Source organism: Sparus aurata, chromosome 5 (assembly GCF_900880675.1).
Source record: "Sparus aurata chromosome 5, fSpaAur1.1, whole genome shotgun sequence".
Classification (NCBI taxonomy): Eukaryota; Metazoa; Chordata; class Actinopteri; order Spariformes; family Sparidae; genus Sparus; species Sparus aurata.
Genome location: NC_044191.1, coordinates 7,318,954 through 7,337,854, shown reverse-complemented (window position 1 = coordinate 7,337,854; position 18,901 = coordinate 7,318,954). Strand labels below are relative to the sequence as shown.

Below are 18,901 nucleotides of genomic sequence, written 5' to 3'. Positions count from 1 at the left end.
AAATTAATAAATAAATAAAAAGCCAGTCCTCTGCTGCAACAATACCAATCCATACGGTCAACAATTCTCACTAAGTATTGCTCCTTCTTTTGTAAAGCCAGAGCCTTGAGACTCTGTGAATACTCAGCAGCAGCTCAGACAAGTCTCAAATAGTTCAGAACAACATCCTCGTGTAATTCTTTGGTTTTCATCTGCATGCAAAGCTGTGTTGTTTATCTCTGAATCTTTGAGATAAACACAGAGCGTTTAGCGTATTATGAGTCTCTGAGGAAGTGTAATCTGTGATAGGAGCAACAGCAATCTGAGCGCTTCTCATGCTTTGGGCCGGGGCTTTGGCTGAGAAAACCAGGCAAATAAACAGGAGACTTCGCTCCCTGTTCTGCACAATGAAACAGAACCGTCTACATGCATTATCTCCTTTGTGAAATATTCAAGATGACTTCTTAATGGATTTGGGGTGAGTTTTGTGTGAACAAAACAAAACTCATTCGTGCATGAATGCGTGAATCCTCCACATCCTCAAATGTCCCAAGTGGCCACTGATCTTAGGAAAGAAGTTTCTGCTGCAGAGATTCACACAACCTGGCGACTAAAAGGAACAGTTCACCCAGCAATTAAAGTTCAGTATCTATGTTTGTATGTATTATTTAGCCACAATAACCACTACACCCTGCATTTCATATTCATGAATTCTGTCATTATCTTAAAGGAACAATCTACCCCAAAATGAAAATTCAGTCATTATTTACTCACCCCCGTGCTGATGGAAAGCTGGGTGATGTTTCATAATCCACAAAGCATTTCTGGAGATTTACAGAATAACAGTGCTGCAACATTCTCCTAAACAACTGAAGTAGCTGGAGACTTTTTTAAAAACAAAACAAAACAAATTGTTCCACACAGCAAGTCTCTGGAAGCCCCAAGATCCCAAATTAATTTTACAAGATGTTATTTACACCCTCCTTTGACGTACAGTTGAGCTCGTGGACAGATGGGCTGTGTGCTAACACTTTTAGCTTATCAGCTACAGTAAAGGTTTTGATTTAAAAGGGGTGTAGATAATGTCTTTTCATATCAGTTATGTTAGACAAGCTGTATGGGGTTTAAAAACAAGTCCCCAGCTACTTTAGTTGCTTCTGTGAATGCTGCAACACTGTTTTGCTGTAACACTTCAGAACTGTCTTGCAGATGATGAAAAGGTTTTTCCTTTTACCTTTTTCTCAGAAAGAATTAATCCGCCTCATCTTGTAGCATTTGTGACAAAAGCTCAATCAGACAAGTGCAGCACAGGTTAAAGGTCACAATTAAAAAGGGATTGAGCTGCCGCTGTGACCAGGGAGACTGACGGTTGTCATCCCAGCTGCACACAACAGCAGCTAATTTATCTGATGAGCACAGGTTCAACCAGGGAGCAGAGGGCTAAGAGGTCAAAACATCTGGTGCTGAAAAACCTGCAAGTCTTTACCTCACAGCTGAATGCCACCGTTTTAGAGTCAGTGGATACTTGACCAGTGAGCATTTTAATTACAAAGTAGGTAGTTCTGTTGAATCCTCTTACCTCTCACTCTCTGTACCACAGGGATGGCGTACTTATTAAATCAATGCTGGCTCCAAGCAGCTAAACCAAAATGGAGCACAGACAGAAACAAAATACTGTAGGTGGTGCATGGTCTGCGTTGGTAAATGAAACTAAAGTAATGTGCAGTAGAGTGAATAAACAGAGAGGGTCAGCCAGTCCACTGTTATCAGTCAGAAGGTTCCCAGGAGGCAGCAGAGCCAGCAACACAGGGGACCAACACTCAGTCTGGGCTGAATGAACAAAGAGAAACACATACGTGTTTGATGATGAAAGACGAGGTGATAACACGAAGGAAGGTGGCTGCACCATGTCAGCCATGTTAATGACAAAATGATGGAGGAGCAGCATGTTAATTATTTCTGTTTCTGCAATTTTCAAATCAACTGAATTTAGGTTGCATGGCCACTCAAAATGCAATCATATAGAGTATGTAGCTTCTTAGATTTTCTGTGCGCAGTACCCCCAGCTGGCATGTGATGTGAGAAACCATATTTTCACATCTTTTCTACACTTGGTTTAAACTGGTCATTTGCTAATTAGTGCTTATACAAGCTGAGGCTTATGGGAATGTCATTAGTTTTGGAGGTATTTGGTCATAAACCGAAGTATTCGAAGAATGAAATGTTATGACCTGATGATGATGCTGGATGAAAACATGTGGGCTCACCAGAGTTTATCCAATTCATCCGAAAGGGGACATGAACGCCTGAAACAAATTTTGTGTCAATCCATACAATAGGATAGAGGAATCTAGAGGATCATAAAATAAACAATCTGCAGTCCAGCAACATTTGTAAATATGAAACTCAGGTGTCATGATTCTCCATATCCATGATTTGATTTGATTTTCAATTTGATAATTTTTAGCACCGACGACAACGCTTTTAGTAGACTAAGGGGTTGACAGTTTTTATGAGGTGCACTTGAACACACCATTACATCCCTGTCGGCACAACGGATATTAAAAAATAAGAAAGGATTGTTATGTCACTGAATCTCGCTTTGGTGCCAGACTGTGGTGCCAGTTATATTAAAGCAAAGGGGAGACACATGTAGAAACACACTAAAAACCAAAATATCTTCGGATATGCCAATGAAAGGACACACTTGAAAGGACACACTTCAGAGAGTAGGTTAGCCACTGATTTCTTTTCCCAAATGATCGACAGGGCTGATTATATTGTCAACCAACTGATTTCTGCTGATTAGACTGCAATTACACTGTGAACGGGAGTCTTTCCTAATGAAATCAAGGGCTGAACAATGTGTCATTTCCTGGATCAGAAGTCGTACAACGTAGATACTGTATATTGGATTGTGGTGTGTTCCTCTGTGCATTTTCCACTGAATTCAATGCACTTGTCACCAAAGTTTGGCCCCAAAGCAAGATTCAGTGACATGATGACCAGTCCTTCTTTTTTAGGTCCCTTTGTCGGCACACATATCCTTAGCCATGTGGATTTCAAAGTTTAAGACGTGCACCTGAATGTGCCATGGAGACCTTGTGTGTCAAACTCAGATATACTTTAGACAAACAGCAGGGGAGAGAAGACAAGATACATCTAGCTAGATAAGCGACAACAAAACACAGAAGTGCTGCTCAGCAGAAGGTTTTTTTCCAATGACTTTGAGTACAAACTGTTGGTGTGGCGGAGTCTTACGAGATTTACTCGCCAAACGGAAATTATGCTTACATTCGGTGCTTGGCAGACTCTGCTTCTGACTCATACATATTACACACTACATTTACAGCATTTCTATAAACTGTGTACCAGACTAACTGAGACACAGTATGTATATGCTATATAGGAGGAGGAAATTCTCCAATTCTTGTAACGTGCATGAACTCAGTAGTAGCAACACACAATTCTACTCTCTCTACTCTCTCCAGCTGTTAGACCACTTTTAAAGACAGAATTTCAATTTTGTAGGCATCCAACCACAAAATATCTTTAACTAGAGACCACTGTTGGAGCAGTGTTTCGACAATGTCCAGCCATTTTGTGGCGACAGAACCAGGATAGCCAAAAAGTAAAGTTTCAACATTTGCAGAAATGTACACTACCAACATTATTCTGCTGATTGGGTTCTAAGAACTATCAGACATTGCAATCCCTGGAGCTGCGAAATCTCATGTAATGCATTATACATTACACTCTATCAAACAAAGTACAATATTGTTGTCGTTTTTTTCAACACACTGCTGCCTTCTCTAGCCTGTATTTCTTATTTCTGTATTCAGTTGCTACTGATGCTGACTGACGAGAACTGTAAGTGCAATGTGATTATTTGCTTTCAATGGGGAGAAACTCTAATCTGACCTAATCGATGAGGTAAGCAAGGTGGCTTGTTCAGGGTATTAATGAGAAAATCTGGGAGGACAGTTTTTCTAGTAATGACTTCTGAAAAACATGCCCTGCTCTGATGAAACATTCTGAACACCACATGTATTGAGCTGAAAGGGCAGAGTTTTACTAATAAAAAGTGACAGTAACAAGAGGACTTATCTGAAGCCCTCGCTTTCTCTATCCACCCCCCTTGTGTAAAAAGAAACGAAATGTCCCCAGTGACTGGAAGAGGCGTTTTTCTTCTGAGTGGTTGAAGAGCAAGAACCAGTGTCCATGGCTTTGGTTAGCAGGCCCTGAGCAGGCATCGGGCAGGGAGAGGCACCAGGGCAGGGAAGATGGATGGCTGTGAAGACTGAAGGTGACAGTGTGTGCAAAAAGCAACTCTCAGGTGCTGCACCTGCCATCCATCTCACTTCTGACCAGGCAAGGCGTGAGTGGCGCTATTTTTTCACCTTTTGCATTCTCTTCATTCACTCACTCACACACACACACACACGTATGCACACACTTTTAAATACGCCCAAAGCAGACCGCGTTGGCTCTTGGCCTTTTTGAGTCAATTCCGTCTTGTACTTATTTGTGGAATGTTGTTTTCTTTAAACTTACTTAAAAGATCACGAAGCCATAGCCAACCACAGAGTGCAGAAGAATGAGACATAGAAAAAGTGAATACCTTATTCAGCGAAACAGAAACTAAATGTGATCAAAGATAGTTATCCTCCCTGTGAGTTTCGCAGTCTGGCCCAGATGCATTCATCACCAGGCCTGCTAGAAGAACGCTACATAGGGTTTGTAATTACTTTCCTGATATGATTTGTGTTCCCATCTTTGGCTTTGTGAATGCAGCACTGTGGGGCCACAGTACCATCAGTGAACCCCAGTGCAATCGGAAACAGATGCAATCGTTAATTATGCTGGCAAATGTCCATCGTTTAGCCAGTCTGATGGCCAGCCATCGGCAACGTGCTTATCGTACTTGTGGAGCAGTTTAGGGAGTTGGGGAGACGTTCATGCCAACACTCCTGCCAGATGGCAGGCGCCACAGCACTAAAAATGGCTGTAAAAGACCTATTCGTCATACCGATGAATGATTAGGAAACCTAGTTGAAGATCTCACTGACACGACGTCCTGTTGATACAGAGGCTACAGTTTATTTATGGCCAAAATGTTGCCTTTTCATAAAACACAACACAAGACAAAGCTTTCTGCTCCACTGTTGACTTTTAAAAGCCGTTACTATCGTCAGCTCATACCTCATGACAATCAACTTCCTAAGCATTAACTAAAGGGATAATCTAATAGCCTTCTTGTGAGTGTGTGATGACAGCGGTACAATACTCTATCTATGACCTTTATCAAACTCTCTAAACCCGTCACAGAGAATGACAGGTTTAATTTGGCTTGAACGGACAGGTGTGGCTTGTCTTTTTTCTCAATCGACCTCAAATTTTGTTCGTCCCTTGACTCCAGCTATAGACATCAATAACAGGTTTATCATGCTGATGAGAGAGTATTAGGCAAAGCTTAATGGGACATTCAGACATTGATATAGCACACAGACAGCTGTTGAGGAGCGGATGCGCAGGGCTTGTTAATGTGCTGATAAGCTGGGGGAGGGAAGCACTATGTATGAAATTGAATTTCAGAGTAAGTCATCAATACATATATAATGTGTATACCATATAGACACAGGTGTCCATCATACAGGTTTAATTACTGATTTATTTTAATTTATTTATTAACATTATTACAAGATTGTCAATCTTCCCACAAAGGAAAGGAAAGGAAAAAAGAAGAGATGATAATTGAAGGGGATAGTAAAAGGAAAGGAATGGAATAGAAAGGAAGGGACAAACAAATGAAAGGAGAGCAGAAGAAAGGAAAGGAATGGAGAGGAAGGCAACATTTTTGCTCTCTGCTTTTTGCGCAGAAACATTTGTGGCTGAGAAAACCACTTAAAGCAGCAGTGATTAAAAGTGACACAATGAAGAGAGGAAATCAGGATTGCTGTTTTGGCTTCATTACCTCAGCACGAATCAAGAGACAGAGCAAAAGAACCCTTTAAAATACATGAATGCACAAGCCTGCAACACAATTTTATGATCACATACTCCTAGAAAGCCAGAGAATCCATGAAATGTCGGATGAAACACCTTCAGGTTTCTTTCTTTCTGTTTGGTCCAGCAGAAAAGACCGGAACACCTGAGAGAAATGTCTCTGAAACCTGCTGAGGAGAGCAAGTGCATTCATGCGCAGCTGTCCGCTCAATCAATATTTACTTATTCCTGCATTCACAATTGATCTAAGTAAGTGACTGTCTAAGTGAATGAACGCAGGACTAGGTGAAAAGGGAATTAATAAACCATGACTGTCTCCTCACCTCCTCACCTCCACTGAAGCATTTACGAACAAGTCCAGGCGGAAGTAACTCTGAAATTATTTATTAGGTATTGAACGTGTAGTGCAGTATTTTAAATCTATGAGGAGAGACTGTGACTATTGTCCAGGAACTAACACACTTTTGGCTCAGCTGCCTTCAAGGACTTTCTTGTGAAGTCACTTTTTAAAGGAGCAGTTCATCCAAAAACTGAAATTCAGTCATTATCAACTCATCCCTTTGCCGATGAAAATCCAGGTTAAGATTTGAAGTCCACAAAACATTTCTGGAGTTCCACAACATAAAAGAGTTGCAGCACTCTGCTAAAAACAACTGAACTATAGGGACTTTAAAGCTGCTGTAAGTGTTGTTTTCTTATTTGAAAAGGGTTAGACAGCTGCATGTTCCCCCAGGAACCACTCTTGGAGAGTGTTTTTTCAGCAACCCATGTCTCTCCACCCACTGTTCAAGCGGTAAATGAGAAAAGAAATGTTCTGGTGCCCCTTCCCAGAACTTTTAAAGTTTATTGAATTTCAAATTTTGGAAAACACAAAATGATGGAGCACCTCTTAAAGAGGCGGTCCTGTCTGCTCGGGAAACATGCAGAGAGCAGGATCCTCCTGTTACTGGTCCCTACACTAGCTATGGTGGAACCGGGAAAGCCACCAATTTCAGTATGCCCTGTAATGGCTCTTCTTCAAAACACAAGTGATGAAAAAGGCTTGAAGAAAAGAGGCCAGAGCTGCGTGCTGAGGAGGAAGGAGAGGGAACTGCAATACAGCAGCATTAAAGCGTACCAAAAAAAACACCTCTTTTAAAAACAACCAAAAAAACAACTCATGCCTGGTGTAATTATAGTGTCTGTAAGCCCTAAGATCCCAAAATGATGTGAAAAGACATTATTTCCAGCATCAATGCACAGTCAAGCTTATGCACCCACTTCAGATCAGTTGTGTACAGCCACAGTGAAGATTTCAGCTTAAAGGGGCCCTATGTAACAATTTACAGCAATTTACATGTATTGATCACTATTTTATTGGCCATATGTGAACGGATCATAACGTTACATGAAAAATGAGACCTCCCCCGTTTCTCTTGGTTGCCTATACAAGCCCGTCGACGATTTGTTAAACTTGTTTAAAGCTACTGGTCTGTGGATTTCTTCTTGAAGGGCTCGAGTCGGATTTTCCAACGACAGTCCAAAGGATGTGACTTTGTGCATGTTCTCCAGTGCCTCGACTCAGTACCTCTCTCCGTAGCGCCAACAGAGAGCAACAGTAGCTAAAGTTAACTTAGACAAAGAGGAACTAACTTTCTGCTCCCAGGGGGCCTGGGGAACTTTTGCGTTTCATATCAATTTGGGATCTCGGGGCCTATGAAGGCTTGGATTGCACTGCAAAAACTTTATGGAGCCAGTTTATGTTTTTTTTACCGCCGCCAAAATGGTGAAGATTCTGCCCGTCTGTTTGTTGGTTGGTCTGTCAGCACAAAATCTATTAAATGGATTTCCACGAAACTTGGATAGAGGATGGGTCTCAGCCCAGAACAGATCCCAATAATGGATAAAAGGATGGAGCCAGGACGTTTTTCCTTACTTTCTTTAACATTTTGATACAGGACATTTTTTGACATTTTCATCTCTGTAAAATAGCACAATCAGACGTATTGAGGTGGCTGGCATCTGTGAGTGAGTACAAGAAGGCGACTGTGGGGCCTTGGCAGATGTATGCGCTCTACTTACTGCCATTCTAGTTTCAGTTGTTTTTTATGTTTGAAAACCGTCCACAGCTACTTCAGTTGTTTCAGAGAAACACTGTGACACTGTTTTGCTGTGAAGCTCCAAAAAATCTTTTGGGGAAACTTCCCCTGACAGGGGAGTGAGTAGATAAAGACAGAAATGTTTTAGTTTTGGTTGAAATTTTCCTTTCAGTCACGATACCTTACTGGACATCACTCAACAAGACAGCAACGCGGACATTCTTATGACTGTGTTACCGAACCGCATTTGAAAGAAGGATTTATGACATGACTTTACTCAAGATTCAAATCTACACACAAAGCAAATAAATAACAGAGACATGCCAAGAAACGCATTTCACACCTCCTGACAGTCCATTATTCACCGGTTTGGAGTAAGGAAGATAATGTCTTGAATAATAACAAAAAAATCCGCCTCTAATCAAGCTAGCGTAAATCTCTTCTCGTCTGCTCTGACAGCTAACCTCGACAAATCTAGCCACGCTGCAAAGCCGGTCTCTTTGATCTCCATCGGGATGATGATAATGAAAAGGTATTACACTGTCGCTGACCATGAAAACCAATCAATAAAACGGTGAGAGCACGAAGGAGGCATTTAATTTAAATCCAGTTTTGAGGTGCCAGTCTCCCATGTTGCATCATTTCACCCTGAAGACTGACAGCTTTTAAGAAAAAGCCATGAGAACAGACTAAAATCTTGTTTTTCTCTCTTCCATTCATTTGTATTGTGCTTCTTCCAGTGGAGGATGAGGCATTGATTCTTGGGAAATATAAAGGAACATTTCTTTAAAAGATACATTAGCCTCTATTGCCAGGATGTCACAGAGACCTTCAGAGGAATAATCATTGCTTTAAGATTCCATTACAAATGCTCTCATCGCAGGTCAAACAGGAACATTAGCCAAATGGAAAAAGAGCCTTAAATTAAATTGAGCCATGCTGATAATCCCCATCATCTTCATGCATTCAATGGCTCTCTGTGGGATCTGTGTTATATATACATAAAACACAGATCCTGAGCATACCCTTCAGAGCAGAGCAACACTGAGTCACTGCTGCACGTGATTCTAGGTGATCCATGGTAACCTTGATGAGTACAGTTCTTAATGTCATCAGGCTGTGCTCACTCAAACATTTATTTTTTTAATTCAACTTGAATAACCTGCCACAGTTCCAGGAATGACAGTTAACCTCGATCATATTTTCAGGGAAATGCCGTAATCCATGCTAAATCTCTTTTCCTCCAACAGTCCCTTAATTTTGAGGGTGCAGGATTTGTGCAAGAATTACAGGAGAGGACTTATGCTGTCAGTGAACAGATTCCCTGCATTGATTTGAATCATTAATTTGGACTTGAATTCAAACTTCCGGGCACTCTGAAGCTGAGGCAGTGCGTCACTTCAGTGTATGGTGATGCATCTTTACAATAAAGCCAGTCTGACCACAGAAAACCAAAGGTGGCAAAAGTCCACGCATTCTTCAATAAGTAGAAATAATAAAGTTCAGGCTCTGAAATATACTCAAAGTATCGCTCTGAAGGACATTTCTACCGGCCATTTCTGTGCAAAGCTAACTGAACCCCACATCATATGGATATGATTCAAAGACTATTAACCTACAGGTAGAATCAGTAGGATTTGTCCGAGCTGTTTGTATACACACCACAAAGATAATTGATTGTTCAGTCTCATTGGTACAGCGTCCCGAACAAAGCAACAAAGTGAGAAAACAAGAAAATCCAGGCAGGAGGCTGCAGGGTTTCTAGATACGAGACACTGACTCCCCATTCCAGTTTCCCTCTCTGTCTGTTTCCCACTTCTTCAATGTTTCCCAATTATCAAAAATAATTGATAATTCCCCTAAAACGCATGAAAGCTAAAGTAACAAGCCTGTTTTGAAAATGGAAGAGTAAGAAGTACATATATTTGTTTTCAAATGTAGGGAGTAAAAGTAAAAATGTGTCAGACAAATTCTTAAGCACAGATACCTGAAAAATGTACAGTCGTACAGTATTTGTAAGTCGTCTTACCTGAGAGTGAAGTTGATTAGCTGAGCGGAGCTGGCCATGAGTATGTAGAAGGTGGCGATGTCGGTCTTCTTCAGCGGTTTGGAGGATGTTCGTATGACTATGGCGTTGCCAAGCTTTAGCCTGGAGAGTGTTGCCATTCCTTTTGGCACCTGCAGAAGACGCACGCTGCCAATCCTCTGCATGGGAGTGAGGGGAACATACTCTGCCTGCTGCTGTGAGCCTCCCCAACGACTTCCATCCACTGAATTACACTTCCCATTGACTTTGGGCTGCGCCTGGTAGTACAGCTCCACAGGGTTCCCAGTAGACGGGTCCTGCCTCTCTCTGCTGGTGCCCTCTGACCCTGGAGCAAACCAGCCAGGCGCAGGAGCCAGCTCAGCCATGCAGGTTCCCCTCTCGCCTCCCATGCCACAGGAGCCCCTCACCTCCTGGGTCTGCCAGAATGCAAACACCGTTACACATGGTAGCTCATCCACAGTTCCTTCTCCCCTGCCCCAGTCCCTGCCCGCAACATAGAAGAGCACGCGCACTTTGGGCTTGGAGGAGAAAACCCGCGGCGTCAGCACAAAGGCCTGGATTTTCCAGTTGAAAGTAGGGACCTCTGGAGCATTGAAGAGCTGCACCGACTGGACGAGATCCAGGGATACAGGCTGCTCTGTGGACATGGTGCCGTAGCTGGCGTTGACAGCTGGCTGACGACTGGTTCTTAAGATAACGAAGGGCTGCGTGTGAGTCTGCATGCTGGAGTTCCTCATGAAGTCCTGCCCAGCCTCCTTCAGGAAGAGGTAGTCAGCATCTCGTACTTCGTAGTCGACCGGCAAGAAGGCACTGAGCACTGGACTCCTGCTGTCCAGCAGCTCTTTACTGCTCAAATCTGAAAGGTAAAAATAGAAAATGATGTGATAGTGCCACATTTCTTAGCAGCCAGAAATCTACTTGAAACAAAGAAATTCAGTTCTCCATTGTGTTTGACACTAAAATGGTATGACAAGTACCAGCAGAGTTCCAGGAACAAAAGTCAGGCTAGGCCCACTGTTCAACTGAGTGGGGATTCAAATACCATGTCTTCATTATCGAAAGTTGCTATTCCTGAGTTATGGTGTTGAATAACGGTCGGAACATTTTTTGCAGATTATTATGATGTCACAGTGAAGTTGACCTTTGACCTTTTGGATATAAAATCACTCATCATTACTCTAGTCATTACTCCTCCTTTTAAACCTGGATATGTATGTGTATGTATGTGATATGTATAATTTACTGTCATACTTATCATATGAATTGTTGAGTGCCAAGAAAGTGTTTTGTGAGGTCACAGTGACCATGAATTTTGACCAATCAAATCTAACCACTTCATCCTTGAGTCCAAGTGGACAATTGCCCCAAACATGACGAAATTCCCTCGAGGTGTTTCTGAGATACTGCGTTTACAAGAATGAGACGACATGAGATGACAGTGACCTTTGACTGCTAAAATCTAATCAGTTCATCCTTGAGTCATTGTGGACATTTGTCCCACATTTGAAGAGATTCTCTGAGGGCATTCGTGAGATTGCGTTCACGAGAACGGTGCGTACGGATTTACGTATGGACACATGGACAGACAGACAAACAACAAGTAAACATAAAGCCTCGGGTCACAGCTGTCGCCAGCGTGGATACGAGAAAAAAAAAGGCCCTTTATGAGGTTATTAATATTCTCACTGAACATTCCTCTCACAATGAAAAATACTCTCATCCAAAATAGAAATTACAATAGAGCTGAAATTATTCATCGATAAACAATAATAGGTTTGAGGTAAAAACAACCCTTCCCCCCTTTAGTCCCCTTTCCCCCTCTGTATTTATTTTTGCTCAGGTAGTTAATCATGGCGCAGAAAGATAATCTCAAAAGACCGTGACTACACTTACCATCAAATTAACTTCTGAAAGCTGTTTGCTGTCATGTGATTCAAAATGTAAAGATTATGGCCTGTCATATTGTAGTATTATACCGTATTTCCATAGTTCATTTCCACTGCCCCACTTTCACTTTGCTCATGGATGACCTGCTTTCTCTATACGGGGAGTAGAGGTGGGATCTGATACATCTGGCGCAAGGTGGAGATCAGGCATCGCAAACTGGGATTAAAATGGCTTTTCAGATTGTCAGCAGGCTGTGAGTACGCGGCAAGTCCTCCATGAAAAACAAGTGTGGTTGAGCATAATTATGTGAAGTAAAAGACGATGTTTCTTTTGATAATGTCAAGCTATCTAAAAAATATTGTCTATTATACAGTACATTGTATTAATGCGCCGGTTTGTTTGTGTTGAACAGTGTAGTGGTTCTACGATTAAAACAATTACTGTCTGACTGTTAAAAAGCGGTCACAAGTGCACTGAATGACCTTTGCATATGAGTGAGTAAAAACAAATCAACAGCACAAATATTCTCTGATCTGGTTTAAAAGCTTAATGGTGAGTGTTTGCCTCAGAGGAAGGGGTCACCCGCTCATCATTTGTCCTCATTAAATGTCTATTTTGATAGAATTATGAAGATTATAGCAGCTGACCCAACCGTGCACTTGTTTATCTGGTGGCTAATTGCCCTACTTGGTGAATTAAGGAAAAAAATAAAAAAAATACTGGTGTTTACGCTGCAGATTATAGCAAAATGAACGAAGCTGCATTAGCATAATAAAAAAAAAACAGCTTTAGACATAAACGAATCACCGTCACACAAAAATCACAATGTCTTATGACAGGGAACATGTCTATATCTATGCACCTGTGTAAGATTTATGAAATGATGATAAGCTATAGAGCTGCAAGTCACTGAATTATTAAATATTATTTATCCATTGAGGAGGATTTGAAGCTGTCATTAGCAGTCGTCATGTCCCTTATGGTTGCTGGCATTTGACAGGGCTGTCTATCACTGGCCCCTCTGCTTTTTCATCCTCGCTCGTCAACCTCAGCAACGAGCCCGTCATGATGGCCTGACGGTTCACACAACCATAACTACACTGTGCGTCACAATCATGTCAACCGAGCAGCTCTCGGAGAAAGACAACAGAGACATCTTCTTTTTCCTCTCGTCCTCACACGGACAAGAGTGTCAGTCATGTTCGCAGAATGGGCAACACTCTGCATGAGAGACTTGAGCTGGGAACGTGGCTGTCCTGGCTTAGCCTACCAGTGGCCACAGTGACAGATGTGCTGTTTAATACCAGGGCTGGCAGCAGCTCTGGCTGGAGTGAATATAAACTGGCTCAGTGTCTCCTGCAGGGAGGATGCATTGCCAATGTAGCAACAAAGTACTTCACATGCAAGCTCATCCCTTTACAGTCAGGTTTGATGGGTCATCTGTGCTCTTCGTGTTATTTCACACTCTTTTCATTTAAAAAAAAAAAAAACCAAAGGAGACAGTTTAGATAAATGCATACTGTAAGCAGTCCATGGGCAGTATAAAATGTTTGCACTTAACATTTCTACAAACCAGTGATTGGCCACGTACCATATTACAAACAAAACATGTAATTTCACATTCACATTAAACGTTTATGACCTCACATTCATGTCTGGAGGTGGAAGTGAAGCTGGTGTCCGCAGTAGGAGAGAGCACTTCAACATTGCAAGTGTGACATCCAGTTGTGGGGACGAAGAACAGATATTTTTTACTGGAAGTCAGAAAATCTCCAACTGTGTTTGTGGCAACAGAACTGGGTGTTTTTAACAAGACCCTGAGACCATTTCTGGCTATATTGGGGGAGGAGTATATTTTAGATGAAAGTTAAATATCTCCAGTCAAAGAAAATAGATATTTTTGATGAGACATCAGGACAACTCAGCCAAGTTTGCTGGGGCAACACTGGATGGTTTTATTGAGACCTCCCGATATGTTTGTGGCAACCAAAAACAGGTGTTTTAAGACAACACATGACCTTTACCTGACCCTTATTAAGTGGTTTGTGCCTAAATGTAACCAGAGTGTATGCAATGCACAGCATCAAAAATGTAACCTAAATAAATGCATAATTACAACAACAATAAATGTCATGTTTCAACATGTTTGTGGTTTTGCAGAAACACACACCAACAAATTGTATTCTGGAGATTGGGTTGCTAAAAGACTAAGTCTATTTGTGAGGGCTGTTGCAGACTTTGCTGGCACAGTTTGTTTATGTCTCATGGGCTAAGATATGTATCCCTCTCCTCTGCCAATATTTCAGATTTTTAACAAGTAGCCAATGTGAGCAAAACTCTTCTTTGGTCATCTCATCGTGATGACAGTTCTGCCCTCAGCTGATAAACATGAGAGCAAATCCGCTGTACCAGCTGTTCCAGCCTCTCAAATCACTCATTTTGAAGACCCTGAGCTTCGCTCCCTCCTTGGCCGAGTCAGAAAGCATCAGTGTTGGCGTGCAGATGCTACAACCGCCTCTAAAAGCCATCTCTCCAACACTGCTCTCCTGCAAACTGAACTGAAATGTTCAATGCCTTGTTGCATTAATTTATTTTTTACGTCTACAGTATGTAGGTTAAGTGCTTTCTCTGTGGAGAAAAAAGACAAGATTCCCTTTATGCCAGGGTTTAAATCACATGATGTTAATCAAATCATTGTTCATGCCTCTCTGCATCCAAAAGAGAATTCTACCTGTATGAGATTAGATAAAGGAGTTGGGTTTTTTTTTTGTTTTTATCACATTATTTGAAACTAGCAATGAAGCACCTATTAGTGGTCGAAGAAAGTGAGCTTCATGTACTGATTTTCTTTGCAAATTGAATATGTGTCTCTTCGAAAATATAGATTTTCACGTGACAAATATTGTGCAGTTGAGCTGAGATGTGTTTTTTGTCTGGCCTATGGTGGCCCTGAAGGTCACAAAAAACAACATTTTAGAAAACAGGGTTTCAGAAAACAAGCAATATTTCCCAAAACCCAATGACATTTTATAGAGGTATTTTCTGAAATGTTGTGTTTTGATCCTCAGGGTCACTGTATTGGCCACTTGTACAAAGCAAATACAATTGAATGAGAAGTTTACTGCCATGCAGTAAGAAATACAAAAGACAAATAATCCTGGTACTTTACTTTGAAAAGTGTGGTGCTGTAATAGAAATTAGTTCTGCGGTGTTTATAAAGTTAACTTTGGCATTGAGTCTTACAGATTCATTTCAAAACAATTTTCCCCATCACCAGTTTTAATAAAAACACAGTTTTATCAAATGAGCTACACTTTGCCCAGGAGTTTGTCTCAAGGCTCTATATTAGAATCTTTAGGCATGTCAGCTAACTTATTCTCAGTGTGCTATGTCTTTTTGCATTTTTTCCTCCAGTAATAATCAATCTTTGTATTATTCTATTTAAATGCACAAAGCCAGAGCAAGCCCTTTGAATTCTAATGCGCAGTAATGACTTTTACCATATGTGCCAAACAGCTTGCAGAAGTGAGTCGACTCACAATAGCATCACAGAAGATAACAGTGGATGTCTGCATTTAAATCGGTAATTGAGATAGTAAAAAGGCTGTTTGTGTCTTGAAGTTTCTCTCTCTTTTGTGGGAAAGCGTTCAACATTTTTTATGGGTCACATATTGAGTAATAAACTAATTATAAGAACCTTAAAATGTTGGCAGGGGCCAAGATGCTAATGACACTAATTAGGCACCTGTAACAGACAACATTAACTGTCTGTAACTGATGTCAGGACAATGTGTGTTTATCTTAATGAAACACCAAAAAGTCTCACGCTGATCAGTCTGCTTGCTCATAAATAGGTTGTTAAATACGATGTTTTATGTCTTTTGTGGAACACTTAGACACCAAGCGGTCATCTAAGGAGGCAATGAGAATGGAAGGCAAGCTGTTAGCTCTCCCAGGGTTTTCGTTTCTTTTTTAGATGGGCTGCTAAAGTATTTTTCAGCATTGTTGTTAGTTATCAAAGGTCATGTTGAAAGTGGGATCCAAAAAGATCTGGAAGACATTGTGTGTCGGAAACATAAGCAGTGCGACAGTGTGGTGCCTGCTATTTCTGTCTTTTTCTGAGTATTGTGGTTTCCAGTTCAGAACCTATGGTCTCAAAATTTGGGGCGGCTCCAATCAGTACAATGCAATAACATGATCAGGTATAGAGTGTTACAAGTCGATTTATTTTCTGATTTGTTTTCATGCCATTTGCCTCAAGCTGTGATGGTGAATTATGTGCTTCCAACAGTGTGTCCAGAGCAGGGTAAATGTTAGACTACAACACTTCTTATCAGTCAGATCTCATGAGTCAAAGTCTTTACAGCATTTTCTCATCATCCATGCTGTTGGAAGTGCTTAACACAAACATATAAAGATGATGTAGTACCGATCATATAGCATGTAATGCTCCGATGGCTTGAGTAGTGAGAGGGGGGAGAAGATAAGGAGAGGGAGGGGGAGAGAGAGAGAGAGAGAGAGAGAGAGAGAGGCTTAAGCTTGTGCAGTGATTGGTAGGGATTGCCATGTTCATGAGGCTCTTAAAGCTGCTTTGAAAAAATCTGTTTTACCACAATTTCTCAGTTTTTATCATCTTTTTATCCACACAAATCAGCCAGCCTTCATTCCCTGGAAATAGCCATCTACAAGGCAGTTATAGGCTTTAGAGTAAATGCCTTTGTGATGGGCTTTTTTTTCTTCTTTTTCATTCTGAAAGTTTTAAATTTAGATTGCCCGCTTCTTGTTTGCCTTACTGTGGAAATTGGGTTCCCCGGTGATCCAACAGACACTCATGAGGTAAAGTGATACTTTGAAAGTGAAGCAAAGTGCTGAGCATTAAGGCCAGCTCAAGTTGTAATATAACCATCAAGTCTGTTACTCCTCACCCATTTTCATCCTGAATGTTTTATAGCCCACTCACTGCTGTGACACCGCTTTGCCACAAGTAAGACACACACGGTACGCTCATGCCACTGCTCACTGAACGCTGTATCACTGTGTAGCGGGATGTAAGTTTGTGGCGCAAACGAGGACATTTATATTTTATTTAGACTTCTGGAGGAGGTTGTTCCACTGCAGGCTTTGCCGAGTAAAGGCCAACCTCCCATCAGTCGCATGTGCACAAGAGGGAGATGCAAAAAGCCCAGTGGTATCAGCTGTTTAAATGAGCTGGGAGGTATAAACACTTAAAACTGTGAGGGTCTCAAGAGGCTTCAGGTTCATTCATCGCGCTTTGGATTATAAACTGGTTTTACACTCGTCCGTGATGGGCAGTTTCGATTTAAATACAACGCAACGCACAACCAATGACTCCCAAAACACGTACCTTGTGTGAGAACTGCTGTAATTGTTGCAAAGAATATGTGTAAGGTCCTCCAGCTCGGATAGTAAAGGCTCATTTTGGCACCCGGTGCGGCTCGCTGTTCCAGACTCGTTCCCAGTGTCCGTGGTTCGGTCTCGTTTCAGCAGAGCATGGAGCTGATCGTTTCATCCATTTCTACAGTTCGCACGCTTAACATAATCACACCTGTGGGAGTACAAACTGTAGTAATCCGCGCTGCACGGAACACGGGCAGCGCATCGAGATGTGTTCATCGGCAGGTTGTGCGTAAAAGTTGTGCGTAACGATCCTGGAGATGTCCCTCCTGAAGAGTCCGGTCAGGATGCGTGGAAGTCTCGAGCTGAGTCTGTGTAGGAGAATGTCTCGTGTCGATCGAGATCCGCTTAATCAGCGAGTTATCTCAACAAGTCCTCCGGTTAGCGCGTCTCCCAGTATGCCTCCGCGGCTGGGACTGTGGTGCTAAACGGCTGTTAGGAGATCACTGACTGTCTTGTGCGCAATCCTCAGGGCACTGAACTCATCATCTGTCACTGTTCATCCGCTCAGGAATCCACGTCCAGTGCGCTGCTGGTAGGATTAACCCTGCGTTGGTTTAAATGTCAGGTCGGAAGAAATGATCAAGCGCAATGTGTTCGCTAATTTCTGATCACTGAATCTACTCATGTGGGATTTCATTGTACGTTGATCCAGAGTGAAGTGAAGCCTGTAGTGTTTGGACATTACGGAAGATAAAGTTTCAAATTGGACGCATGGACGTGATGGAAGTCTCTCAGAATCATCTTGTGTCTTTATGATGTGAAACAATAAAAGAAGGATTAAGCGAATGCAAATAAAAGTGAAAAGTATCTTCAGTGGTTGAAAATATGAATCAACATTCTCTATTTTTTTCACTTGATAATGATCTCATGATGGAGGACATTTTCTAATGTACATGCACTGCATCACCTCACAATTTGGAAAATAAACGTTCGCTTCCTCTGCATTTCCATAATTCTCTACAGCATAATTTCCCTCAGTTGTCTGCCGTGTTTAATGTCTAACTTTCTTATTCTTTACCCAGAATTATGGCTGATTTTCACTTGCAACCTTGTCAGACTTTGTCTGCTAGAGTGCATGGACTGTGAAAATTACAATCCAACCAGGGCTTATCAGGCTAATTAGGACGTGATTGCATCACACTGACTTCATTATTATTGTTCATTAAAAATTTAGAGATTGGTTAAAGATTAAGCTTCTCTTACATTATGAATATAACCAAACTTGACCCATCCACTCTTTTTTCTTTTCTTTTTTTTTATGCATATTGTCTATAAAAGAATACATCAGCGTTGATTCCACTGGTATTTAAAATGCAATGAGCTCTGGATGTGTGAGTGCATCAGGTTGGTTTTTAGTGCCCTCTGATGGTTGAGAGGAGATTTTATTTCAGTAAAAGCAAAGGTGACTGACTTTTGCTTGCAGCCCAGTTGCATCAGAAATTATAAGGTTTCAACACATTTTAGCTCATTTTGTTAAAAGAGGACA

The 18,901-nt window shown here is 41.5% G+C and overlaps 1 protein-coding gene across 1 annotated transcript in view; it reads right to left on the bottom strand.

Moving 5' to 3' along the window:
- The window catches only part of LOC115581455 (transmembrane protein 132D), a 37,839-nt gene extending 19,773 nt beyond the window's left edge, over nucleotides 1–18,066 (bottom strand). Inside the window, exons 1-2 of the mRNA XM_030416533.1 lie at nucleotides 17,363–18,066; nucleotides 10,093–10,966 (exon numbers count right to left, since the gene is read on the bottom strand). Coding sequence (XP_030272393.1) covers nucleotides 10,093–10,966; nucleotides 17,363–17,435 — 947 coding nt within the window. The 5' untranslated portion in view covers nucleotides 17,436–18,066. The remainder of the gene's footprint in view (nucleotides 1–10,092; nucleotides 10,967–17,362) is intronic.
- Nucleotides 18,067–18,901: the final 835 nt, after the last annotated feature.